This window comes from Pteropus medius, unplaced genomic scaffold (assembly GCF_902729225.1).
Source record: "Pteropus medius unplaced genomic scaffold, Ma_sr-lr_union100, whole genome shotgun sequence".
In the NCBI taxonomy this organism is placed as follows: Eukaryota; Metazoa; Chordata; class Mammalia; order Chiroptera; family Pteropodidae; genus Pteropus; species Pteropus medius.
Window position 1 is genome coordinate 11,096,023 of NW_024350924.1, and position 27,443 is coordinate 11,123,465.

General features: G+C 38.2%; 1 protein-coding gene and 1 non-coding gene across 6 annotated transcripts in view; both read left to right on the forward strand.

Annotated features, from left to right (window-relative positions):
• The window catches only part of RPRD2 (regulation of nuclear pre-mRNA domain containing 2), a 63,767-nt gene that overhangs the window by 20,011 nt on the left and 16,313 nt on the right, over positions 1-27,443 (forward strand). For 3 of the 5 annotated variants that reach the window (XM_039841511.1, XM_039841508.1, XM_039841510.1), the window contains 4 exons: positions 7,732-7,861; positions 24,708-24,808; positions 25,644-25,721; positions 27,006-27,058. In XM_039841511.1, the coding sequence (XP_039697445.1) occupies positions 7,732-7,861; positions 24,708-24,808; positions 25,644-25,721; positions 27,006-27,058 (362 nt within the window). The remainder of the gene's footprint in view (positions 1-7,731; positions 7,862-24,707; positions 24,809-25,643; positions 25,722-27,005; positions 27,059-27,443) is intronic. The other 2 variants (XM_039841509.1, XM_039841512.1) reach the window with 1 other exon arrangement.
• Positions 24,364-24,472, forward strand: LOC120585317 (U6 spliceosomal RNA). Its single transcript, XR_005648305.1, has one exon. It is a non-coding gene; the product is annotated as a U6 spliceosomal RNA (small nuclear RNA).

Sequence of the window (27,443 nt, forward strand, 5' to 3'; positions counted from 1 at the left end):
TTTGCAGCATCTCTCTCCCTTGTCTGTTAGAGAACTGTAAGGTGTGGGGAGTGAGATAGATTATCGTGATATAAGCTTAAGCATATAATTTCCGAGGTAGATTTGTTAAAAGAACCAATATGATATATTCTAAATGTTCAATGGAAATGTTTTAGGAATTAATTTGTTTGCATCAGCTACATTTGTATTTCCCTTTATTGATGTAAATAATAAATCATTGTCCTGTGCTGGTAATACTCACTGAAGATGAAAAGGAATAATCTGTTTTTTTGCGGGGGTGGGGGGAGTCTCAAGTTAGACTAAGACAGACAGGCAGTCAACAAATATATAGAGAAATAAAAGATATAATTCTGTTTTCAAAGAATTTGCAAGCTAACCAAGGAAAAGCTATTGTGTGAAACACTGCATGATATTAAATACAAGAGCAGTACGAGCTCAAAGCAAAGAGGGATGGAAGTGGTTTCACGAGCTTTCATTAAGGACTAGGGATTTGATTTGGGTTTTGAGATGAGATTTCGAACAAATGAGAGAAGACTAAAGTCATTTTAGATGGAAGGAATAGTACGAAAAGTTTTTTAAATTCATGAGCAAACAGCTCGGCTGGGTGATTAACCAACATCTGTGATATGCATGACTAGAGTTTTGGTTATAATCAACTTTTTAAAACATTTTGCCGATTAGGTAATATGAGCATAGTTATTATTCTGCATAGTTATTAAATATAAGCAGTTAAACAACTCACGTAATCTCTGTATTTAGCATTACCACAGGCAGACCAGACGTTTGCGAGGCAGCTGAAAAGAAACCAGTTGGCTTGGAGCTCTCAGACTTCCTTGAAGACGAGGGTTCCGGAGTGTTTGGGCCTCTGATGTTTCGGTAGCCTAGATGTCTCACGGCCTCCTAGATGTTAGGAGCCAGAACAGAGCAAGGGAGTTCTGGGCTGGGAGGAGCTAAGAATCATAAAGCCCTTTTTCTCCCCATTTTCAGAGGCCAGAGTTAAAGAGGAAGAAACTTTTATACATACGTTAATTTAGATTAATTTAATTAGATGACATTCTCTCCTCTTACTTGATAGGTACTAGCTTAGAATGAAAACTGGGAGAAAACAACTACTGTCAGTGACTTAGTATTTAATTTGCTCTCTCAACAGGTACAAGCAGATACGAAACAAATTATTCCTTCTAAAAGCCTTTTGAGCCATTATGTTCATTTTAAGATATGGAAATAAAGGCTCATTGTCATATAATAATTTTCAAGGTTATCACCCAGTTCGTTTTTGAGGTAGAGTTTGAACTGATGTCTGTCCAGATTCTGTGTTCTTTTCAGCTGTAGCACCCTCTGAAAGGAACGAGAATTCTGACATGTGGATTTGAGAGGGGACCATCTTTAGCACCTAAGGTGGGACAGATTTCATCATCTGATATTCCTCTTTTCACCAGCATCTTCATATTAGTGAGATAAGGTCAAACTTGAAAGGGTAGATGTAATAAAGAGCCCTGGCTGGGATTGTTTAAGACTGTAAAATAGACTTAGAGCAGGTAGACTTGGTTCACACGGTGTGGACCTTCACATCTTAGATCATTGCTTGGTGTTACTAGGGGACTCCAAAATATTTGGGGGTAACTGATAGGAGAGAGAAGCAGGTAATTTGGAGCATGGGCGGGGGGCCGAGGCCTGGATGGGCATGGTTTTAAAAAGGAGGTTCTGGTTAGTATTCATGTGTCCAGTAGGGATATTTAATGTATGCCCGCTGAACAGCAGGTTGGCGTTGAGGTACCAGGCCGCCGTGCTCACGGAGCTTGTGGTCTGGGGGACACGTTTGTAAATGGGCATTTTCAGCTCCACGTGAATAGCCCACTGTCTACGTTCAAGATATTTACAGTCTTGAGGAAGGACGTGAATGTTGCAGCAGTGGGGTATTTTCTTTTTAATTTTTAATGTATTATTTTGCATATGTAAATACTTGCCCAAGTCAAATTCCAAAAAGGTATACAATTAAAAACAAACAAACAAACAAACAACTCCGTTTTGACTGCCCTTGTCTCTCTTGCCCGCTTGGCTTCCTTCCTCCCATAGCCCATCACTGTTGGCAGTTTCTTGTCTGTGTTCCCAGGGGTATTCTCTATGAATATAAAGTATATGCTCGTTTGTCTTTTTTTCTACATACATAGTTACTTGCTAGACCCATTGTATCTTGTGTGTTTCATTTTATATCTTGGAGATAGTTGTAAATGAACTGTAGAAGGTCCTTGTGTGTTTTTTAATAGTTAGGTGCAATTCCTTTGGATGGAGGTAACATAATTTATTTAGCCAGGCCCATATTAATGGACTTTTGGGATATTTCCACACTTTTATTGGAAATAGTGTTGCAAAGAATATCTTTATACGTAGACCTTCGCACAAAGGGGAAAGTGTATCAGTGGATAAATCCCGGCTGTCTGGAACCTGCATTGATGGATGGTGAAACTGGAAGCAGAGATCAGTTCGGTTATTAGAAAGTTTGTCGTAATAATGATGAGAAACTGAAGTAAGGTGGTGGCAAAAGGAATAGGGAGGGAGGATGAATTAGAAATTATGTATTCCATCAATTCTAAGTTGCACATTGTTTTTTCACATTTTAACGTGTGAGAAATCAGTGTGTAGTTTACAGTTGATGGCTTCATTCAACTAACAGGAAGTACTTTTAAAATTTCTTAGTGGTATGTAAAATGGTGCATGTTATAAACAGTGGTTTCTTGAATTCAGGAAAATACAGTTAGCAGAAGGCTGGATTGACAGGACTTAGATGTAGGAAAAAAGCGGGTACCAAGAGTGAAGTTGACATACCTTTTTTTGTTTCACTTTCAGTATGTAAACCATTTTTCTATTTTCTGTATGGTCTTCATATATAATTAACTTTTTGAATTTAATAAACCAACTCCACTATTGGTGGATAATCGGATTCTAAGGGTTTTGTTTGTTTTCGGCTCTTTACAGATCACTGATTAACACTGACCAATTTTCTGTTTAGAATTGGGGACTGTTTGGATTTAGTAGGTTTCTAGATAATTGTATATAATGATATTTAACAAATGTTCTGACTGTAAATTATTTAAAGAACTTCTGAGTTGATGCCTTACAAATACTGAGACAACTTTGAAATTTTTAGTTTAAATGTGGCTCTTTCAGTGAACACTGAAGTACTTTTATTCAGATTCCAGTTCTAAAATTCATACTTAAGACAAAAGATTAGCCTTTAAATTTGTTCACTGATTACAATATCGATGCTTTTTTGATAAACCTTGTACAGACACATATATGTGTGATGGATACTGTAATTGGTAGTATAGAATTCTGTAGAGGGAATCATTGAGAAGTTAAATCACTTGAATGTTTTGGTGCTTGCAACACCAGCAAATTTAGGGAGATTCAGACTTGCTAGTTCTTCTGTTTCTCGTCATATTTGTGAAGATGATCTTATTATTTCTTCCAGTTTTTCATTAGTCAGTATTTCTCTGTGACCTCCAGTTTCTTTCTGAAATTTAATTGCATTTGTCTCTGAACATTTAACTTTGTTAATTGTTTTTGCTCTGAAATTTTAAGTACTTAAAGATGAATTCTTGTAAGTTAAGTATAAATATGATGTGACTTCCATTAACCTATAGCTCTTGAGATCTCTAATTTCTATATTGGGATATTCTTTGTACTTCGTTTGATGAAGTGTGTGATATTAATATAAGATTTTTGGCTACTGGGGTTGGCACATGCGATGCCAGCGTTCTCATAGCCATGGTATCACTGAGTACGTTCCCAACAAGGACACTTCATCAGGAGGGAGTTTGGGGCAAGCTTGTTGATGAATCTGTTCCCAGATAAACTAATTATAAATATAACCCCCAAACAGAATAGTAGGCTATTTTTTTTTTTTAATAAATAGTGTAGTAAACAAAGTAAACATCTCTGACTTCTATACAATATAGCCGAGGTTAGGACTTAGCGGGACACATAGGTGACCCTGTCTCCTGATGTGACCAGCACCCCTTTCACTCATAGTGTCCAGTTTACATGCTGTTATGACCATTCCCACGTAGTGGTGGAACGGTGTGGCACTCAGATTTTCTCTGAAGTTCAGGGGTCTCTCTGCTCTCTTGATGTAGCAGATAATTATTTTTTTTCTTGTTAACCCTCAGCAGAGCAACTAAGTGATTTTATGGAAGTTGGAGGATTTATCTTTTTAAAGAGAAGATATGGATTCTTTGTTTGTGTGGCACTGCCATAATTTGTACTAAATATCTTCATAAATAAATATTTATTTAGTTATTATATTAAAGCCAGAGGGTATATTATAGGTAATCTAATACAAATTACTTACCTTATATGCCACCTTTTTTAATATAAAAATCATATGACTATTATAGGAGATCATATGACTATTATAGGAGATTTAGAAAATAATCATCCAGTTTTTTACTAACTCTAATGCAAGCATCTTTATGTTATTTGCAGATACTTATCAACCATGTGTTATGGATGTACCTTTACTTATTTCCCTTTTGTTATTCTTTAGAGTACTTACAGTTTTCCTACAGTTATAAATAACATTTTTGTCCATGTGGCTTTTTCTTTTTGTTTTCCTTTCAACGTCCTCGTTTTACAAATGAAGTCATATTAAAGCTGATGGAAATTAATCCTTCTCAAGGAGACCCGAAGGAGGAAAAGAATTCGCCTATGGAAATGGGCAGGGAGACACAGCAGGGGGCGGGGCTTGGAGGCGAGAACAAAGTGTCGATCATCGAACTGGAGCTCTAAGGGAAAGCGTGGCTGAAGTTGAGGCCAAACGGGCGAGCAAGAGCCAGGTTACAGAGGGTGGGAGAGCTCTGATGGGCCTCAAAGTCCACTGCCTGCGGGCATCTTCCCACACTGCCTCGTCGGCTTCTCTCATTCCTCCTGGATGTCTTCAGTGCTCTGACGAGGGTGGAAGGTTTGCATTGGGGAACAGTGGCAATAAAATAGTTTGAGGTGATTTATTTGGGGAAGAAGTAGAAATGAGATGGGAGGGTTAGAATCTGACATGAATTAAATTTAAAATTTTAGATTTTTTCCTATGGATGAGTAGAAAATACTGAAGATTATTCAGGATAGGTTATCATAGAAAAGGAAAATTCTGAGAGAGAATGAGAGAGAGGGAGGAAGGGAGGAATGAGGAGAGGTTTCTGGGAGCGGTAATTCATTAAAGATGGAACTTTGATTTTGAAGGAGAAAAAGATGAGCCTGGAAGAGAAGGTGAAGATCCAGATTGTAAATGGAGACTAAGGTGTTTGGGCATTTACCAATATGTAGTTGGAAATCATTGACAGATTTGATATGAGAAATAATTTAATAGTGTTTGCGTATTAGAAGATGTAGGGAGTAAATCTGAAGGGACCAAGTGTGGGGGCCAGTTAGGCTATTGCAGTAGGAATCCAGGTCACAGGTGATGAATCCATCAAAGAGCTGTAGAAGGAAGAGAAGAGGGATAAATTTAATAGATATTTTTGGAGACAAATTGGCTGGATGCGGAAATTTATCAAGTGGGGGTGACAGGTAGGGAAGAGGAGGAATCAAAAAAGATTGCTAAAGTTCCGACTAAATACAACACCCGTAACAGATGGAAGAAGAGGGAGGGTATTAGTGAAATACTGAGAAATCAAACTCCAGGTGCTTCTGAGACTTAGCATTGACTGGTGAGGGGAAATCCAGGCTCGATGCCCCGGCTGCGGGAATCCTGGCTACATCGGTGGTAGTGGTTGAAGGCATGGAAGTGGATGACTGTGCCGATAGCATTTGATTGTGTGCTAAGCGATGTCCTTAATGCTTTACATACGTCGTGTCATTTACTTCTTAAAACAACTTATGAAGTTGTCATTTTACAAAGAAAGTGAGATATAGAAGAGATACGTGATACAGGAGATCCCAAAGCTAATAAGTGACAGAGCCAGGAATTGAACCAAATATCTGACTTAAAACCCCAAATCTTAAAACACTGTGCCGCAGGTGACCAGGGAAGAGCGCTCAGGAGAGAACCTGCGAGCATCGCCATTGAGAGAGCAGGGTGGCCGCAGGCAGAGCTGCCACCTGCGTGTGTGCGGAGGAGGAGCCAGAGGGGCAGGAGGAAGGTCAGGAGGACGCTGTGACAGAAGCCCAAGAAGGAGTCACTGTAACAGATGTCCGTGTGCCGAAGCCACAAAGAAATGACACTGAAAAAATCTCCATTGGGTTTTAATACGTTGGAATTTATTGGCAGCCTTGGTGGTTGCTGTTTGGGGTGATGGCAACCGAAGCGAGATAGCATAACGTCTATAAAGCTCAGAGCATAGTAGATTGCATGTTTTAGGTACAGAATTAAAAGGTAGCTTCTGTAATTATGGAGTTAATAGGAATTAAAGTGGAGACAGTATATAAAACTCTTTCAGATCTCTGATTCTGAAAGATTTTAACTTAGATGAGTTGATCTGGATGGGTGTAAATATGGGTACGTTTTTTGAGAGAATAGCATTCCCATCTAATACTTTTTCCTTTCTCTGTAAAATAGCATATAAGCTTATCTCCTGAGAATGAGGAGAAGGAATGTGCTAACACAGGGGGCTTGACAAGAGTGGTAAAATTTGAAACAGTCTTTACAGCAAATGAGAGGGGATGTCGATTAAGCACGTGTGGAAGGGGTGTCGCACGGGGCCGCTGACGGAGACTCAACTGACATGGTTTCAGTCCTCCTGGTGGTCTGATTTTTCTTCAGCAGAACCCAGGAGCGGAAATAAAGATGCGGTAGGGGCAGTTAAATTGATTCAGATTTAGGACGTTGTTGAATGCACGTGCTCTAAAGGCCAAATTTGGGGAAGGAAGAAAAGACCATGAAGGTTTGGCTAAAAGAGTGGTTTAAATATGGATCAGAGACCCTGGAATTGATAAAGAATTGAACACTGGAGGAGACCGTAGAGGAAATAAAGAACTGAGATCTTGATAAAATTGAATAAATGCAGTGGGAGTGGGACGTTCTGGTTAGAAGAGGGGAGTTTGAAATACACAAAGGAGTGGTTCTCGGGGGTCACTGGCTTTGAGGTCGAGAAATTGAGAGACTAGATAATGTTGTGGATCATCTGTATGGACATTAAAATTGTCCAGGATAACAATGAAACTCGGATGATGTCGCTCAGGGTTCCAGATAGTAGACGGATTGGGCCTTGTCATGGGCCTTTGAAAAAGATTGACCCAGATGTGTTTATGGGAGCACGTTATTTATTTCCCAGAACATTCCTCGGGTGGTGAAAGTAGCAGCAGAGCCTCTATTCCAGTGTGGATGGAAGGACTTGGGTGTATCTGAGTGGTATCTGGACTGGTCGAGGAAGGGAGCCTGTCCACAATAACTGTGTGGAGGAGGTTAAGCAATTTGCCTGAGGTCACATTCTGTGTGGATTCTAAAGGCCACGCTCTTTCCACTGACCCTGGTGTTTTTGCAACAAGATGAGCTGCTTTGACTTAATTTTTATCTTCCCAAATGTTGGGGAGAACAGTTTTATTTTGTTTCAGCTTCTTCAGAGTTAATGAGTTTTTTTAGTGCCAACCATTTACATCCATCCTTCCATCTATCCTTCTGTCCGTCTGTCCATCCGCCCATCCAATAGCAGTTAAACAATTTGAGAACAATGTATTTGGAATAAGTTACACTAAATATAAATGGACTCATTTGCTTTTCTTGTCTTTTGTCATCTCTAGCTGCCTATCCTCACCGTTTGAATCTCTTTTACCTTGCCAATGATGTCATACAGAATTGTAAAAGGAAAAACGCAATCATATTCCGTGAATCGTTTGCTGATGTACTTCCAGAAGCAGCTGCTCTAGTGAAGTAAGTAAATTGTTATGCTCTTTGGGATGTAAGCTTATAAAATTGAGAATTTTCATTTCCTTTTTTATCCATTATTAGTAAGAATTATAATAGTTGCACATGCTTGAAGATCCAAGGATATTTTGCCCAAATTGTTCATTGTAACTTTCCTGTGAATATACACATTTTTCTTTTAAAAACTCTTTCTTCCCTTTTTGGAAGATTGTCTGTTATTTACTGTCTGCCTCTTCTCTCCTAACTTGACTATATATATCTCTCCTGGTCATATTCTTTGGCTGTACTTCTTTCTGTTTTTGTGGGTTTTTTTTTTACACATTTCTTTCAGAGTCTTTCTAAAATCTTGTCCCTTCCATGAAATCCGTGTAAGTAAATGGAAATGAAAAAATTTATTCCCAGCTCCTTATTGGTGCACTCCATTCTTAGCAGGGTTGTATCCAGCATTTCCTAAAGTGCTAGAACACAGATCTGATATTATTTTTGCCTTGTACTAAATGTTTTTCTTGCATTTCACCCATATTTGTAAGGTGTTCGGTACAAGACACACAATGCCCGCCCCCCCCCCCCACAAATTGTAGGATATATAGTTAAATGGAGCAATCAAAATAGCTAAATATTTCCTTAAAATATATATTTATTAGCATAATACATTTCTATAAATAAATGAATATTATATATTATTGATTCATTTGTTAGTATTAACCTTGTCGGAACTGAATGATCCTTGTTCTTTCCTTTGGATTGTTAACTGGAGATATCTACTTTGGTATTAACAAAAGATTAAAATATGTTTCCTACTTGGATACACTAAGTAATCAAGATTTATACACATGTCAGAAGTACATAAAATAATAACAGTAATAGCTCCTGGCATTTATTGAGCACTTGAAATTGACCAGATATCGTACCAAGTGCTACGTGTGCTTTAAGTGTCATTTACTCCTGAGAACAACTTTATAATAAAGTGGCTGATACTATTACCCCATTTCAAGGAGGAGGAAACTGGTTCAGCTTAAGTGGTTTGCCTCAGCTCTTAGCTACCTGGGGGTGGCACAGGCAGTGGGGGCGGGCTCCCATAGAATTCCCACCCAAGCCACTCACACTCTGCCATTCTCACGTGAAAGCAGCGATGGGTGACACATGAACAAATGGGTGCGGCTGAGTTCCAGTGAAACGGTGTACAGAATAAGCAGCGAGCCAGGTCTGGCCCAAGGTTGGTAGTTCGCCACCCCTTGCCTACAGAGAATCAACTAATAAGAGGTTTCAGTTAGATAGCCAGATTCAAGTTCAACATAGAAAAGCAGTAGCTTTCCTATATATGCTAGCAGTGACTAATTAAACATGTAAGTGCCAGGCATGTGATATAGATGAATGAAGTGGGTCTAATGTGAGGAGAAACCCATCTAAAAGAGGCGACAGCTACTCAGTGCTAGTTGGCCGTAGATATGAAGCCAGTGCTAACACATGCTGCAGACCTTCCAGAGACTTCTCTCACTTTTTAAGCTAGGTCAAAATCTGGAGATTTACGTGGATCTCCTAAGTTTTAAATGAAACTAAATCACATTTAAAAAAGAAAATATTGATAGCCAAACAAAACATACCTGATGACTAAATTTGAGCCACGGGCATCCTGTTAGAGGCCTCTGAATTACATTATTTTATTCCTTTAGTTCCTTTAAGGAGTTACTTAATTTCACTTGATTAAAAGTTACAAGAGAGTGGACTCACTGTCATGTTGAGAGAGGTGACTGAAGAGGGAGGGAAACAAGTTTTTTCAGATGGGTTGAGAAATTTTTGCTTTCCAAATAATTATCTAATTATTCCATAAGTTCCTTTTTATTAAATTTCAGTTTATCCTCTCACTGGTTTGAAATTGCATAGGCTGAGAGCCTGGAGATTTTGCTTTAGACATGCTAGTTATTATTGTCATGAAAATATATGAGAGGGAGGGGCATAAATGAAGATAAAGCATCCTGATAATATTTATTTACCATTTCTGTCCTAGAGCGCCTAGCTAAGGGACAGATGCCAATCCATCTGAATGTGTACATCATTGTGAGAACAGAATAGTTGAAACTTCAATTTGAAGCACAGGAAGTATCTTTACGAATATCAGTTGAGTTACCACTTGGAACACTGTGGACTGTTCTTCCACTTCCATAACTTTTATTTTTTCACCAATAAGTTTTACACACACACACACACACACACACGTGTATACAGATCGTAGAGAAGCCGTATAACTGCAGGTTTGCTTATATCACATCAGGATTGTGTGGGAGTAGGTGAAACTTTCCTAAGACCTGTTGCTACCCTAGACTCTTATAAAAGGCAGTCATCTTTCCTTTAAAATTCTCATCTTTAATTGAACTGAAAAGTGAACTTAGCGCTAGTTGTTATCAGAGCTTAATGTGTTTTTGTTTTTTATTTGTTCGTTTTGACTGATGATTAAGAGAGAATTGTATGGATGACCTTGGTTTGGAAAAGGTGTCATGACAGATTTGGGGAAACGATGAGCTTGCTACTCTGAAATAAATCCAACATAAGAAGGGTTTCTGATGTCCTCGCAGCTAGTCGTTAGGAAAGAAAGTCCTGAAACTGTTTGGAGTCTGGCTTTTGGCAGTCCTCTCGCTCCTACTGCACGGTCAGACTGCGCGTCTGCTGCCTGCGCACTTTCTCCGGGAGGCTGCTCTGCTCGCGGGTTTCCCTGCCCCCCGTGCGCTAGTAACTGCTGCATCTGCATCTGGAGTTTTGACCGTCTTCAACTACTTTCTGGGAATTACGGCTTCACTGTTACATGATGATATTCAGCTCAAAATGTCTAAAACAATAATACACCTTATATTTGCATAAAGCCCAACTCCTATCATTTGTGTGAAAATACGTTAGAAATTGAAATGTTATATAGTGTTATTTGGATCTTAACAGTAACCAGCTTTGCAGGTAAGCAGATCAGATTTTGTTATTTTTTTTACAAAATGAGAACACTGAAGCCCAGAACAATTGAGAAATTGCCCAGAGTAAAAGGACAGTTTAGTAAAAGGGCTGAGACTAGAACTGAGATTTTTCTGACTCAGTCCTCTGTTATTTCTGTTCTACCACATAGTCCTCCTAAGCCTAACGTACAGTTTCTTATGTTATAACTGCCCCTTAGTAATTTTAAATTCTTATCCTTTCATTTCTTAGTCACTAGGGGCTGATTCTTCTGCCGTTTCTTCCTCCTCTCTACCTTTTAACCTCTATTTGTATTATCTCTATTTGATGTATTCGTATTATTATTATAACAGCCTTCTAACTAGTCTCTCAGTTTCCAATATCCTTTTCATTCACTTGGGTCTACGTACACAGACTCCAGAGATTTAATGGTTTAAGACCACAGGTTCTGGAACTAAGGCGCATGGGTTTGAATCCTGTCTTTGCCACCTCCCAGCTCTGTAACTTTAGGCAATTTAAATTCACCTTGGTTTTCTTCCCTGTACGATGGAGCCAGTAATAGTACCTACCCCACAGAGCGTGGGAGCTGGATGAGTTAGTAATACACGTGAAGAGCTTAGAGCAGTGACTGGCATACAGTAAACACTTAATAAATGTTAGCTGCCACTGTGATGAGGAGGATGGTGACGGTTACTCCTGCTATTATGACAAGTTACTGTTATCAGATCACTGTTCTAATCATTCTTTAACGTACATTTCTTTATTGCTTTATGAGTTAACAGATTTCATCTTTGTAATTTTGATTCTCAAACTATGTAATTAGGGGCAAAGATTATTATCTTCATTTTACAGATGAGGATATTGATAAATGATATAAACTACTTTAAGATAGGTAATCGAACATTAAAAAAATAAGAAAGAATGTGATCATGTCACTCAGTAGCCTTCTCTGAGTTTTTTCCCTTGCAGTACCATTATCCAAGCCCTTTGGGAAGGTACTGAAGTCCTCTGCCGTCTGATCTCAACCTTCTCATCCTTGTCACCAGCTCTCCCCCGTCCCAGTCATGAACTCTTGCTTTAGGCAGATGCTCGTGCTGTATGTTTAAGTATAAGAGCTTGTGAAGTTTACTTCCCGGAGTGTCTCTTTTTTCTTGGGAAGCAGTGGAGTTTAGAAGTTAAGAATGCAATCAGGTTGCCTAGGTTCAAATCCTAGATCTACCACTCGTTAGGCTAGTTATTTAATTTGTCTATGCTTCATTTTTTTTCACTTGTAAAACGAGACTAATAATAATAGCTTGCACATTTCAAGCTAACTGTGCTGTCCTGATCGTTGCTGCTGGTGTTGGCGAGTTTGTAGAAGGGATCTCCATCATGGCAGACCCGTGGGCATGCCCTGCTGGCTCACACACTGGGTACGAATAAAATGGATTCGAAAGAGCCACCCTTCAGCCGGAAGAGATTCAAGGAAATCATTAAGGAAGTCAGCACCTACGTTAAAAAAATTGGCTACAACCCTGACACAGTAGCATTTGTGCCAATTCCTGGTTGGAATGGTGACAGCTGTGCTAGGGCCAAGTGCTAACCTGCCTTGATTGGATAGAAAGTCACCTGTGACGATCGCAGCGTCAGTGGAACCACGCATTCTGTCACCAACTTGTCCAACCGACAAGCCCTTGTGTTTGCCGCTCCAGGATGTCTACGAAATTGGTGGTATTGGTACTGGCCCAGTTGGTTGAGTAGGGACTGGCGTTAGAGCTGAAGTAATGGCTGTTGAAATACACCATGAAGTTTTGAGTGAAGCTCTTCCTGGGAACAGCGTGGGCTTCAGTGTCAAGGATATATCTGTTGAAGACGTTTGTCGTGACTCCGGTGATTATCCTGAGCTGTCCAGGCCAAATCAGTGCTGGCTGTGCACCTGTGCTGGATAGTCACACAGCCCACAATGCTGAAGGAGAAGATCGATCACCATTCTGGCGAGAAGCTGGAAGATGGCCCAAACTCTTGAAATCATTCATTTCGTTTCTGGCAAGCCCATGTATGTTGAGAGCTTCTTTGACTTTTCCACATCTGGGATTTTTTTTGTTGTTCTCCTGCTCATTGTGAGACAGACGGTTGCTGTGGGTGTCATCAGAGCAGTGGACAAGGCAGCTGCTGAAGCCAACAAGGTCACCAGATCTGCCTAGAAAGCTCAGGAGGCTAAATGCATATTATCTCTAATAACTTGCCACCCCAGGCGTAATCAGTGGTTGGAAAAACTGTCTCAGAACTTTTGTCTCAATTGGCCATTTAAGTTTAATAATAAAAGACTGGTTAATGCCTCTAAAAAATAAAGTTTGTTAAATTAAAATTATTACATTATATGATAGTAAAAGCTAAAGGACAATACAAAACGACTGGTTATGGATAACTGCATCGTAAAAACTTCAGAAGGAAAGGAGAATGTTTTGTGGACCATTTGTTTTTTTGTGTGGTAGTTTTATTAGTTTTCAAAATTAGTACTTTTTAATGGAAACGACCAAAACTCTGTCAGAATTTTGAAAGCCATTAAAAAAAACTTTAATGAAAGAAAAAAAAGAACATCCCTGACCTAGATCCTTTGGCAGCAAGTTCACCAAATATTGAAGGAAGAAATAATTCCAATTTATACACACTCGTTCAGAGATAAAAACGGGAGAGGATGCTCTTCGACCTATCTTAATGAGACTAGCATTACCTTGACAGCAAAAGTGACCTAGGAGGGTATGAGAAAATTACAGACCTATCTTACTCATGAACAAAGATGCAAGAAACAACCCGCGTCTAGCAGAACATCAGAAGTGAATAACAGCTTAACCACGTGGGGTGTGTCCCAGGAACGGAAGCATGGTTTAAGATTGGAAAATAAATTTGTATAATTCATTGCGCTTAAAAATTAGAAAAATGGGATGTTGATCTCAAAAGGTGCAGAAAAAGTGAGTGAAAAATTCACTTACTATACAACCAACCAGAAATAAAAAGGAACTTCTTCAGCCCAGTAAACATTTCTCCCAGAAATAACAGACCTGCACAGGTGCCGCCTCGGGAGCAGGACCAGGATGCTGCCCACCAGGGGCGACAGCAGTGTTGCCCGTTAGCTTCCTGGGGGAGTTCCCACGCTGAGTGGCAGGGCTCAAAAGGGCAAGAAAGAAAGGTGTCGGTGGAAGGATTGAAAAAGGAAAAACCAAAGTCTCCATCAATTGCAGATCATGGGATTGTATACATGACAAATGAAGAGTCTGTATGTAAATTACTGGCACGAATTAAGTTTAGCAAGGTTGCTGGACTCAAGTCAAATAGTAGAATTAATTACTTGAACTATGTACCAGAAACTAAGAAAATGAAAAACATTTTAATTCTTTAAACTGGGGGCGGGAGAAATACGGTTCGTTTTTGTTATTCACAGAAATTCCGTTTCATCAAGTTGCCATGAACACGGAATTAGCAAACACCGAGCCCCTGGTCACACTGCAGCCGGTGATCGGTACACAGCCTTGCTTTACGTGTGTTTCTATATAGAGCACTTATTTGGTATGTACATTAATATACCGTTGATTCTTTATCATCGACCTCGCAGCCGGCGGCACTGTAATGCCCAACCCAAGTTTGATGCCTGTGTTTTCTTTCGGAGGCACATCACAGCCTCCTTGTGCTCAGCGACACTGGACAGAACTTCAGCACTAAGCTTGGAGGCCATTTTAAGAGTCAGCGACAAAAGCATACAAATGCAAGGAAGCGTGGCACTGGATAGACTACGAAAAGGACACCTGTTTCTAGTGTAATAGCTGAAACAGATGGCAGAGCCTCACCTGGGTTGACCTCCCTGGGGAGCATGCACATCAGCCCGCTCGCATTCTCACTACTCTGTACATGTCCAGAAATGGAAGCGTTTACCCGGCACTGTGTTAGAAATTAAAACAGAAATTGTTCAAATATTTATTAGTCACCTTTAAAGCAATAAATGTAAATAACAAAGTTTTTAAATTTTAGAAGAGTGGCGGTGTTTTGCATCCTGGTAGATAGGTCTCTGATATATGGCTACACAGCAGACAGCTAAATTCTCTTAGATGCCTCTGCACTCAGTCTGTTGTGATATCATATCTCATACAGCCTTAGAACTGCTGAGATTTATCATTACGTATCAGTCAAGTTCCAGTCAGGAGAGATAAACCACACACCAGTAATTTAAATAAGGAGAATGTAATCTGAAGAATCGTTAAGTAAGTAAACAGTAAGTAAGGACTAGAGAGAATAAAAGAACTCTGGGGTGTGATGGGATAGTATCTGCTGAAGGCAGGTACTCACTACCCCTGGACCTGAGGGTAGAGTGAGCGGCCCGCCTTCCTCCCAGCTGAGAGTCAGACCTGAGGAAAGTGGATTGCTGTAAGAACATGCCACCTGCCACGTAGTGGCTAAGAAACAGGGCGGAGAGCACTTTTCACTTGACTGCAGGACAACCCCCGCCTGCGGCTATGCTAAGTGCTGCCAGGATGCCTGCAGCCTGCTGGTCCACTCTAGGACAGAACCGGAGAATCCCTGCCACCTCTTCCAGCCTCTCAGTCTCACTCTAGGGCCCTCTGTTGGCAGAGGCTCACAATGAACCAAAGGGAAATAGAGTTTGCAGATTTCAGCTCCATTATCAGGAGAAGGGTGGGTTTAGAGGAGACAGGCAGTAAATTAATAACTGGCGCACAAACTTAACAGCAAAGGCATAAAATTCCAAAGTCCGCCAACACCAGCATCAGCAAGGCTGTGGCACCAACATCAGCATGATGGGAGCTCTCATACGCTGTTGGTTTGAGGGTTGAGAGGGATGACCCTTTAAAAAGCTTACTCTGTACACCCTGAGATCTTAGAGTTCCACCCCTAGCCTTTCACCCTGAGAAAACTTCTGCATATGCGCGGAAGATCACTGGAGAGTATTTTTATAGCAACATTTTCGTGGTAATAAAAATTTGTAAACAAACCAAATATTTTTCTGCAGTAAAAATATCTGGTTTGTTTTTCTGTGGCATCTTAGAATTCCAGGCAACAAAGAAAATGTAATGAATTTCATTTACATTCAATAACATAGATCTCATTAAATGTTGATTGAAGTATAAGGGAATATTTATGTATCTATGTTATTCCATTTATATGAAGCACCAATTTGGCAAAAATAACTATTTTTTTTGCATGCCCAGATGTTAAAACTATAAAGAAAAACAAGGAAACAATCACCACAAAAGTCCACCACGTCAGACAGGTGGAAGGGATACACTCAGATGTTCTGGGGATCTCGCAGTGTTTTAGTTCTTGACCTGGGTTTTGATTACATGGTTAATTATTTATTGAATGATTACATACCTGTGTTTTATGTAACTTTTGTCATGTTCGTTTCATAATCTCAAAATGTAATCACTTAAAGAGACTGAAGTAGAGCACACACAAAAAAGAGATTTATTTGGACTAAACACGATTTAGAAATTGCAGTATTGAGTAAGTGAATTGAAGAAGCTGGGTCCTTTTGAAATTTAATTAGCAGCCTGGGAGAACAAACTGAATAGTAAACCGTAGAGCAGAACAGAATTCTCAACCAGGTGATAAGCTCTGTGGGATCTCGCTCACTCCGTCTTTCCACCTTCACTAAAGATTCTCTATCCTCAAGAAATTTTTCCCTTCCTGACTTCTTCCCAATCTGGGTTAAAGAATTCTTTGTCTTTGCTACCATTATACCTTGTCTCTTCTGCTGAGTACCAGATACACTGCATCGTAGCTGATACAAGTGCTCTTTGTTGCTGGTTCCTATCCCCCAGGCTTTGAGCTTCTGCTCCCAGCACAGTGCCTGGCACCTGGTGGTTGATTAGTAAATGCTGATAGAATGGATGGCTGATGGATAGATGGAAATACCGTGGATGCTGTAAAGCACCATTTCTTAAGTACAGGCCTAGGTGTCCCTAGGTGGGACCGTGGATGTTGCTTAAATCTTATAGTAATAAGAAAGTAATTGTAAGCATATTCGGTATCGTCGGTATGATTACCTTATAACAGTTCTGTGACTCATTTTTAGTGGCTGTGTTAACACGTGTTTGTGATTGCATTTTGGCATGAGATAATATTACTTTATCAGAGGCTAATGATGAAAGAGTAAAGATGGCTTCACTACATAAGTAATTACATCAATTAAAGATACTAATGATTTCACCATACACTGAAAAAAACTTTCACAGTTCAAACGGAGAAAAACGAGAAAATAATTGAATAATAATAATAGTATTGTAGACTTGATAAGTTAAAAACAATGTCTATATTCAGTATCACGTTTACATTGCAATTTGTAATTGATTTCAACAAAATATAATTATCACTTTAAATTAATGTTAATATGAATGATACTTGCTTTTTATATTTAATTTGGAAATTTTGACATAGTTATTGAAGAATTATGAAATGTAACAAATGGAATTATATAAGAGTAAAAAATTATATGGAAATGTGATCTGCATAGGAAATCCAAGAGAATTTACAGACAAAAAAATTTAGCAAGATTGCTGGATACAAACCAACATACAGGAACCAATAACATTTCAATACATGAAAAATAACCAATCAAAAAATCTAACAGGAAAAAAGATAATATTAACAGTAATAACAGAAGCTATGTAAGGTACCTAGAATAAAAGCGTGTTAAAACCTTTATGGAGAAAATTATAAACTATTACAAAAAGATAAAAATCAGCATGTGGATATAGTCCACTTTATTAAAAATCCCAATAGGACATTTTAAGAAACTTGTTATACTGATTCTAAAGTTCATGAATATCAAGCCAAGACTTGATAAAGAGCAGGTAGGACTTAACCTATGAAATACCAAGGTTTATTTATTTTTTTTGGCTATGGTAACTAATTAAAAGAGTGTGGGATAGACAAATAGATTCAGTGAACAAAACAGCCCAGAAATGGACTCGTACGTGCAGGGACCTTTGTAAATGGTAGAAGTTACATTACAAATCATTGAGGGGAAGGTGACGTCTTCAGTAAGTGTTTCTGGGACAGGCTTTCCACACAGAAAAAATAAAAATTATAATGTTTTCCTTAAACCATCCACAAAAATATATTCCAAATGAATTACTTCGGTGTATAAAACAAAACTTGAAAATGTTAGAAGAAAATATGAAAATTTTTATGACAGTTGGGGTAAAAAAGCTCTTTAAGACACGAAGAACAGATAATATTTATGATTTACATCGAAATCAAACTTCTGCATTACAAAAGAAACCATAAAATTAAAGACAGGTGACATACTAGAGAAGATATTTGTTATAGGCAAATAAAAAAGGTAAGTTATAGAATGGGAATTTTATAGAGTAACAAGTTTTTAGAGATAAAATCTATCCACATCTAATTTCTGAGGTTTTTAAAGTTTTGACTGCCTTCTCCTTGAGTTGACCCATTATTTAGTCTTCCATTTAGTCAGCAAATATTTGTATTAAGAACCTGCAAGAAGACATAGCACATTGTTCTGATGACATCCCGGAAATAAAATATTGATAAAGAAAAGCTATTCCCCTGAGACAGGCACAGACTTACGCTGTTTAGTTCTGTTTATTTTAACTGCGACACCAGGGCACCTCCTCATCAACTTTATGGTTTGAAATAATTTGCCGATACCTTGCTATTTTAAAAGCTGGGGTGGGTAGAGGTTGCTAGCACAGGGAGTAACTGTTGCATATCCTAGCGATTCTGCAAGGTCAGACAATTTTTTGTTGCTTTTAAGTCAAACAGCAAAGTTTAGAATCAATTGTTTTATGTGTGATAGTGATTGTACATTCTATAGAAATCGAGATTGTGATTAATATTGGCTTAAATAGAAGTCTAGAATGACAAGGTAAGTAAAGTTGTTGTTATGGATTTTGTTTTGGTTTCGTTTTATCTTAGGAGAATCCCTAAATACTAGGGATGGTTGAATTGTAGAAGTCTGAGATTTCTGTGTTTGCATAGATAAAGAACAGATCTAGCTAAGAATTTAAGAGCTGACAAATTATAGTAAAAATCATTTACATATGATGAAGCCTCGCCCCCAAAAAACTTCTTCCTAAAGCCAGACTAAAACCTCTCGTTTTCGTATCCATTTCTAATTTAATATGTTATACCCTAGTCTTATTTGTATGTTTTCTTTGCAGTTTTTGTTTTTCTAGCATATTTTAGTTGAGGACTTTGATGAATAGCTATTGGGACTTCATAATGAATACTTTGGTTTGAAAGTGAAAAAATCCAGTTATCATTCATTCATTTACTGTTTAGTGAGCTCCTTGTAGGTGTCGAAGAAACAATGATAAATAAGTTACAATTTCTGTCATGAATAAGCTCTGTAGTCTGGTTGAAAAAAACATTTACAGATCATTATGACTTACCGAATGACCATCTATTCCAAAAAGTCCTTTTTTAATAAAACAATTACATTCTTTACAGAATATAAACTGAACCAGCAACAGTGGACATACTAGTATACCAGCTGACCTTAACCAGCATGCCGGTGTCTTTAGCACCCTGTGATCTGGGCGGTTAGCCTGGGGCTCTCGAGAGGGAGTGGAGCAGCAGTCTCGAGTCACAAGCTGCCCTGGCTTCAGGTTTAGATTTACTCTTGAGGAACAGGAACACACTCCCTACTTAGAGCACCAGGAATCCCATCGATAAAGATCAACAAATACCTGCTCACAGAGGACACCAGACACATTGGGAAGGAAACTAGATTTAGACCCCCCACAGCGAGCTTCAGATTTAGAACTACCAGGCTATGTAGACCAACTGTGTAAGAAATGTTAATGAAAGATGAAACGGATAAGATATTTAGACAGATTTGGAAAAGAACCAACAGGGATTCTAGAAAGGAAAAAGATGAAGCTGGAAGAGAGTCCCGAAGAAATTAGGATTGCAGCAACAGGGAGAAGGCGGTGGGAACATGAAGAGAATATGAGGCTCGTGAACATCCGGTTAGGAGCCAGGAGGAGAGAACTTCGGAGTTCTTTTGAGAACTCTCTGAAAGTGATGAAAAACACAAATCTGCGGATACGAGACGCACAAGATCCAGTAAGCAGGACACATAAAAAAGAAATTCACACCCAGTCATCGCAGTGAAATTAGAAAACAAAAAGTTTCAAAGAGCAGGCAGAGTTCACACCTACTATGATCTCTAAAGAAAATAAAACCAGAGAGGATGGGGAGTAGCGTCACGTTCCTGGTAGGAAGGTGAAATGATAGAACTGAGGGAAACAGTTTGATGGGTCCTCAGAAAGTTAAACGTGGAATTAGCTTCTCATCCAGCAGTTCTACTTCCAGATGTGTGCCCGGAACTGAAAGCAGGGACTCGAACGGACGTTTGCACACCCATGCTCATAGCAGCGTTTTCACCGATAGCCGAAAGAGAGAAGCGACCCAAGTGACAGTTTTCAGGCACGCGGATAAACAAAACATGCTGTATACATAAAAAGAAACCTCATTCAGCTTTACAAAGGGGAGCATTCTGACGCGGGCTGTGACGTAGATGAACCTTGAAGACGTTATGCAAAGTGGACAAGCCAGTCAGTCACAGAAGGACAAGGATTGTACAATTCCACTTGTGTGAAGTACCTGCAGGAGTCAGATGCATAGAGACAGAGTAGAATGGTAGCTGTAGGGGGAACGGGAGATGTTTAATGGGTACAGAGTTTTAGTTTTGCGAGACAGTTTTGGAGATGGAGTGCACGGCAGTGTGAATGTACTTAACACAACTAGACCGTGTACTTAAAAATGGCTAAGAAGGTAAATTTTATGTATATTTTACCACACTTTAAAAAAAGGAATGAAGTTCTGACACATGCTACAACATGGATGAACCTTGAAAACACTACGTTTAAATAAGCTATTCATAAAAGGACAAATATCGTGTGATTCCACTTATATAAAATATCTGGAATAGGCAAATTCATAGAGACAGAAAGTAGATTAGAAGTTATAAGGAGCTGGGGAGAAGGGGTCGCGGGGAGTTGAATGTTTAATGGGTACAGAGTTTCTGCTTAGGGTAATGAAAATTTTCAGAAATAGATAGTGGTGGTGGTCGTACAACATTGTGAATATAATCAGTGCCAGTGAGTAATTGTACATGTAAAAAATGGTTAAAATGGCAAGTTTTATGTTATTTTACCAGATTTTAAAAAATAATAAAGCAGCCAAACAGGCAGATCACATACACGAGGACTGCAGTTAGACTGAAAACAGGCTTCTCCACAGCAGCAGTGGAGCTGGAAAGCAGTTAGGGAACATATTTGTGTAGCGGGGATAGGAAATAGCTGTCAGCATAGATTTGCATACAGAACAAAACTACTTTCAAGAACCAGATAGAGATATCTAGAGAGACAAAAACAGACTATCTGCTATCAACAAACTTCTGAATCAGTTTACTCAGAGAAGTTAGCACTGAGAGGGATGATGAGTCATATAGGCAATAAAATATGTGAAATATCTAGGAATACCCTAACAGAAAATATGAGAGACCTTTATTGTATTTTGGAATGTTGAACATAAATTCATAAATATCAATGCTTTGCTGCAGTAAAGAATACTGTATAAACAATTCGTAGGTATTAATAGAATACTTCAAATTAATATATCAGCTGAATATAATTCACATTAAAAATGCCAGAATTTCTCCTCTTTTGGAACCATGGAAGAGTAAGCAACTAAGAATAGAATTAAGAAATGTTTTGAACTATAGTTGTAATTAGGGAAGATAAGTTACAGTTTTGAAGATAATACAGTATAACGTAAAAATATCAGTGGATCAGAATTTGCAGCCTAGAAAAAAGTTAAATACATCCTAGAGGAAGCACAGTAAATCAGTGAGGAAAAGAGAAATTATGATATTAGAACAATTAAAAGGAAATCTATTTAGATTAGAGCTCGACTTTACATATTATACCTCACTAGATTTTAAGTGGATTATGCAACTGAATGTTAAGAAAGTAAGTTACAATTTTTTAAATCTCTGGTAGAAGGACTTTCTGCGTTGAAAAAATGGCAGTGGAGAGTGCCTTTTACTTTAACAGGCTAAATTTTTAAATGATATGTTTTAAAATGTAACAAAGTACAAAATGGGGAAAGATTTGTAATGTTGGCAAAATAATATTTTTACATATAAAACTTAATCATTAGACAAACACTAAAGTATTAGTGAGCAAGTATGCACAGTTCACAAGATGAAATACTACCTCAGCCCATTGATCCATCCTAGTTTCGTTAGAGGTGGAGTAACCAGGCATTGTACATGTCCTGATGGGATGCAGTATGAAGCATGTAGCGTCATTTATTAAATATTCTTTCAAAAAATTTGAGCATGGATGTAATCTCTGAGGAAATTCAGGAGTTGGTGAAGCAAATTAAGTGACACCGAAGGAAGCAAATAAGTAAAGGCAGAGTGTGGGACGTTCTGCCGGACAGCTAAACCCTTGACCACAGCAAGTCAGTGATGGCGTGGGAAAAATACCAAGGATGTTTTAAGCAAATTGCTCTGGACTAGAAAGAGACTTAAGAGACGTAACCACATGCAGTGCGTTCACCTTCTTTGGATCCCAATTCGGACAGCCATAAAATGACATTTGGAAACATTCAGGGAAATTTGATTATAGAACGAAGGTAGGTGACACCAGAGCATGACTGTTAATTTTATTAGGCATGTTGGAGCATTGTAGTTCTATGACAGAGTGTTACAGAGTAGGGGTAAAATGACACAATAGTTGAGATTTGCTTTAAAATACTTCAGCGAAGAAGGGGATAAATGGAGAAAATGTGGCCAATCTTAATAATTTTTTGAATCTGGGTGATTCTGTTTTTAAGTGTATCTGGAATTTTTGATAGTAAAAAATTAAAAGGGGGAAATAGTTGAATAGTTGAATAAATATGAATCAAAGCGAGACCAGTCGTTGCTATAGAAGAATGGCGAACAGTATATTCATACAGGTAGCAGGAGTGTAAATTGGTACAACACTCTTAGAAAATATTTTGGCATTATTAATGAGAAAGAGACTTTGACCAAAAGGTCCCCATTGTAGCATTAATTGTAGTAACAGAAATCCAGAAACAACCTAAGCGTCCAATAGGAGGCAGGCAGTCAGTTGTGGAGCAGTCACACGGTAGAGTATTGTGCAGTCATTAAAGTAATGTTTACAAAGAGTAGATTAGAACATTGGGAAAAGCTGGTTTTGTTAAGTGAAAAGAATATACGATTATGCACACACACGCTTATATAAAAAAGGTTTCAAATACAATACTAGCATCCATGGGAAAAAAAACTAGCAATAGTAATGCCAGAACTAATTGTCTAATATATTTATGATATACCATAAATCCCAGTTGGTGAAAATGAGTGTAGTTTTTCTTTATACTTTTCTATAATTTTTTTTCAGTGTTATATGTACATAAGTTTAGTATGTAGTACATATCATATATGTGCTATTTCCATATAGTATTTATAATATATTTCTATATTTTATTTGTAATACATGAAATTTATGCATATACCATTACATACTACTACATATACTATACTGTAAAAATAAATACTATAAAAGTACTGTATGTGCTACATGTATGTGTATATATATATTTTTTATAATGAGAGAAAGGGTGTCATAAAAATCATAAAAAATTGGAAGTGTTCATTTTGATTAATAAATCTCTAGAAAATGTAATTTTCTAGAAGTTTAGTACAGTTTTGTTTCCTGTACATCTGTTATTAACGCCCTCACCCCCACAACCAAAAAAAGTCCTTTGTGAACATGTGAGATTATGACACATTATGGACTCTCATGTTTGAAAGGGACCATGAAATTGACATAGCTTGGTTTTTTATCTTTAAAACTCCTTATGGGTTGGTGGATTTGCTTGGAGAGAGATTTAAGTTTCCAGATTTTTTTTCCATTTTGTCTTTTGACAGATGTGTTCAGAGTGTTAGAATGTTTTCAGTCCTCTGACAGATCTGGTAGAATGAATTTCTTTCCCTAGAACTTGATGCTTTTGTTCTTATTTTGTGTCCTGGGATCGCACAAAACCAGTCTGAGCCCTGTTCTTTACAACAGCTGATGAAACCTCCCGGCATTGTTTTTCTGTTTCTTCTGCAGTTCCACATAAGATATGATTTTAATTTTTACTTTTGGTCATTATTGGTCAAACACTTCTATTTTAACAATTTTCCTGCTAAAATAAGATGACCAGCCTGACACGGAAATCCACCTGTGAAGCAAACAGTAAAGTGATATTTCTCACTGCCACCAGTCTAGATATGTATTTTCATGATATTAAGCAATAGCTTTTTGGAAAACATGTCACAGTTTGTTATTGATTCATATCTTCGACCAAACTTTGAAGAAAAACAAGCATGTAGCATTGCTAAGCCTTGTCTTATTCTGTACTAGTGCAATTGGTATTTTGGACCAGATTCTTCATTGTTCAGTTTCATCTTATTGGAGTCAGCCTGTCTTCCAGGGTGCCAGTTGTGTCAGTAGCCCTCTGAACTTCATATCCATCAAAAAGTTTAGTATGGCGCTTGCTTCAGCAGAACATATACTAAAATTGGAACGATACAGAGAAGATTCCCACAGCCCCTCCCTGCACAAGGATGACATGCAAATTCGTGAAGCGTTCCATATTAAAAAAAAAAATGTTTAATATGGCCTTGTTTGTTTAAAATTAAATACTTAAAAAAAATGTTTAATATGTTGTCCAGAGTTCCATCTATGTCATTGATAAAGAGTGCTGAGTGAGAGTACTTCAGGTTTTAGTCCTAGACATTGGAAAATAATTTGGCAACAACTCTCTTTTTAGATTTCTAGTTTGAGATGTAAGTGACCGTTTTTATATATCTGTCTCACTTTTTCTTTCTCCTCAGGGATCCATCTGTCTCAAAGTCTATAGAACGAATCTTTAAAATCTGGGAAGATCGAAATGTGTACCCAGAAGAAATGATTATGGCATTAAGAGAAGCTTTGAGTAAGTGTCTTTTTCTTTCCTAAAAGAAAATTTGAGTCATTGTTTAGTCTTTAAAATTATATGTATTTTATAGATCTGGTCGTGTTGCTTAATAATATAATTTTGGATCTGGCCTTGTTTGTTTAAAATTAAATACTTATAAAAATCCAAATTAAAATTTAAGTAGAATTGATTTGAGGAGGGTTGGATTTTGTTTTTATTGATGAAAGAAAGTCAAGCATATTAAGTGGTGATGGCCATCTGATTATTTTCCTCCATTTGCTTTATGTTGAGTGTTTAAACTGTTCGTTTTTTGTGTTTAGTAATTACTGCCCTGTCCTCTTACTGCTGGAGAATTTTTTGGACAGTGTTTCAGTTGTCACTAAGTATTTGATAATAAACAGATTGTCATTCTTCAGTCTCTTTGTTGGTTTAGATTTGCAGTAAGTTTCTACTTGTTTTTTAAAAAGTTGTTTAGTTCCTATATATTAGATGCATGCAATTAAATCATTGACTGGAAGCTGGCGATATCTGATACAATGACTATTTGACTAGAAATTTGCTTTAAAAATAGCATCTTCTAAGAAGCTGTTAAATTCTTCATTCAAATGTGTTAACTGGTATTTTTAAGCTTCCTGCCGTATTCTCAAAATCAGTAATTTCATTGACTAAAGAAATCATATTTGACAGCTTCTTAGAGATCTAGTAGGTATTTTTAAAAAATGAAAGAAAAGGAAAGAAAAAAACGACACACAGTCTCGGATTGCCTTTTTTCATGCTACAACTTTGACACTGAAGTGGACAGACAGAACAGCTTCCCATAATGCCAGATTGCAAAAACTGAAATGTTTTCCAGGTACCACTTTCAAAACTCAGAAGCAGCTGAAAGAAAATCTGAACAAACAACCGAATAAGCAGTGGAAGAAATCACAAAGTAAGGAACAAAATCTCAACTAATATAAAATTAACTCCTCTTTTTGGAGCAGAAGAAAAATGTAGACCATTTGACACCGTACCTCGCATAAACCATGGGCAAGCCTGTGTTTTCCAGGCCTGGGAGGCTCCCAGTGACTTATACTAAACAAGCCATCATGGAGTTACTTCTTTAAAAAAAAAAAAAAAACCAAAAACTACTTTTAAACAAAAGAAATGCAGGAAAAGGGTTTAAATGAGTGAAGATTCAAGAGTAGTTGGGGGATTGAAAGAAGAAACTAAACGCTTCATGGCGTCCGGGGTAACTTCTCAGGTTCAAAGATGTGTGAAGTTAGAGGCAGCTGGCATTAAGCAGCAGAGCTCAAGAGGAGACTAGGCGTTAAGAAGCATTCTGTGGGAGCCATGAAATCCTTCAGATTTGGGGATACTCTCTACCAGATTAGACACGGGCCTCAGATCCTGGCCAGAAGCTCATTCTCTAACAGGAGCTCCTGCTGTGTTTATCATGTTTACCCAGCATGAGACCAGGGGAGTGGAACACTGCATGTGATAGGCTGCTGTGGGCCAAACTGAGGAATACTGAGAAAGCCCTGAAGGTGTGGAGGGAACAAGGTAAAAGACAGTGAGACTTGGGAGGTGAAACGAGACACTCGGGATGGTTTTGCTCCGGCCAGCATGTGGCACTCAGCACGATTCAGGGAGCCGCTGACACCCTTTCGGTCATAAGTTGCATGCTTAGGAACAACAGGAGTCACCATTCCAGCCAAAGTTCAACCGCAGTGAGAATGTACTTAGAACTTTTCGTGCCTGTTTTTGTTGTGAACTGAGTCAGCAGAGAAAGAAACCCGAAGCTAAATACGTAGGAATAGAGTTGATGCTTGTGAGCGATTTTCTGCAGCCAGTGCCCGGGGTTAATTGGATGTCGCGCTGCTGAACGCTCTCACTGAGGTGTCGAGAGCCTCTTACGCTCAGTCAGGGACGGAACAAGGTGCTTCATGTAGTGCAGTGTTTCCAAATCAGTAATTCCAGGACTTTATGACTTACAGGCCCTGTTGGAGGTAAGTAGGTCAGTCCTGTCTAAATAATATCTTTTTATGTTGACCATGCTTGGGAGTGTTTATATTTCTTATTCCACTATTTATTCTAGGAATTATACTATGATTTAAGTGTGCATGTTCGACCTGTGTTCAAAAGTACACCCTTAACTATAGAGCTAAAATTTTCCTGAATATTCATCAGCTTTTTCTGTCAGTATTCTTAATGATCTTTTGTTTAATTCCAACAGCATCCACGAATCCAAAAGCTGCTCTCAAGTCTAAGATAGTTGCTGAATTTCGAGTAAGTTACAGAATATGTTGAATATGCCAAAGCCTTCTTCACCCTTTTTGTGTTACAGTTTCCCAGGTAGTCCAGTAAGATTTATTTTGATTCAATTTTACATCAGTTATATTCTGCGTTCTAAAGGGATCCAGACTGGGATCAGATGGCTTGGAGTTTTATCTGTTTCCCTAATGGAAGAAATAAAGGAGTTCTGTGCTGTACCCCCAACAAGGGGTTCATCTCGCTATGAAGCTCTACTAAATTGGCATTTGCTTAGAGTTAGCATAATAAGATTATGCTTATCTAATTAAAATTTAAAGACGGCATAAGTGGGCCTTTGTCTGTTTTAGTCTTAACCCTGTATCCATAAATTAGCTTCGAATAACTAAGGAAAAGGATCTTT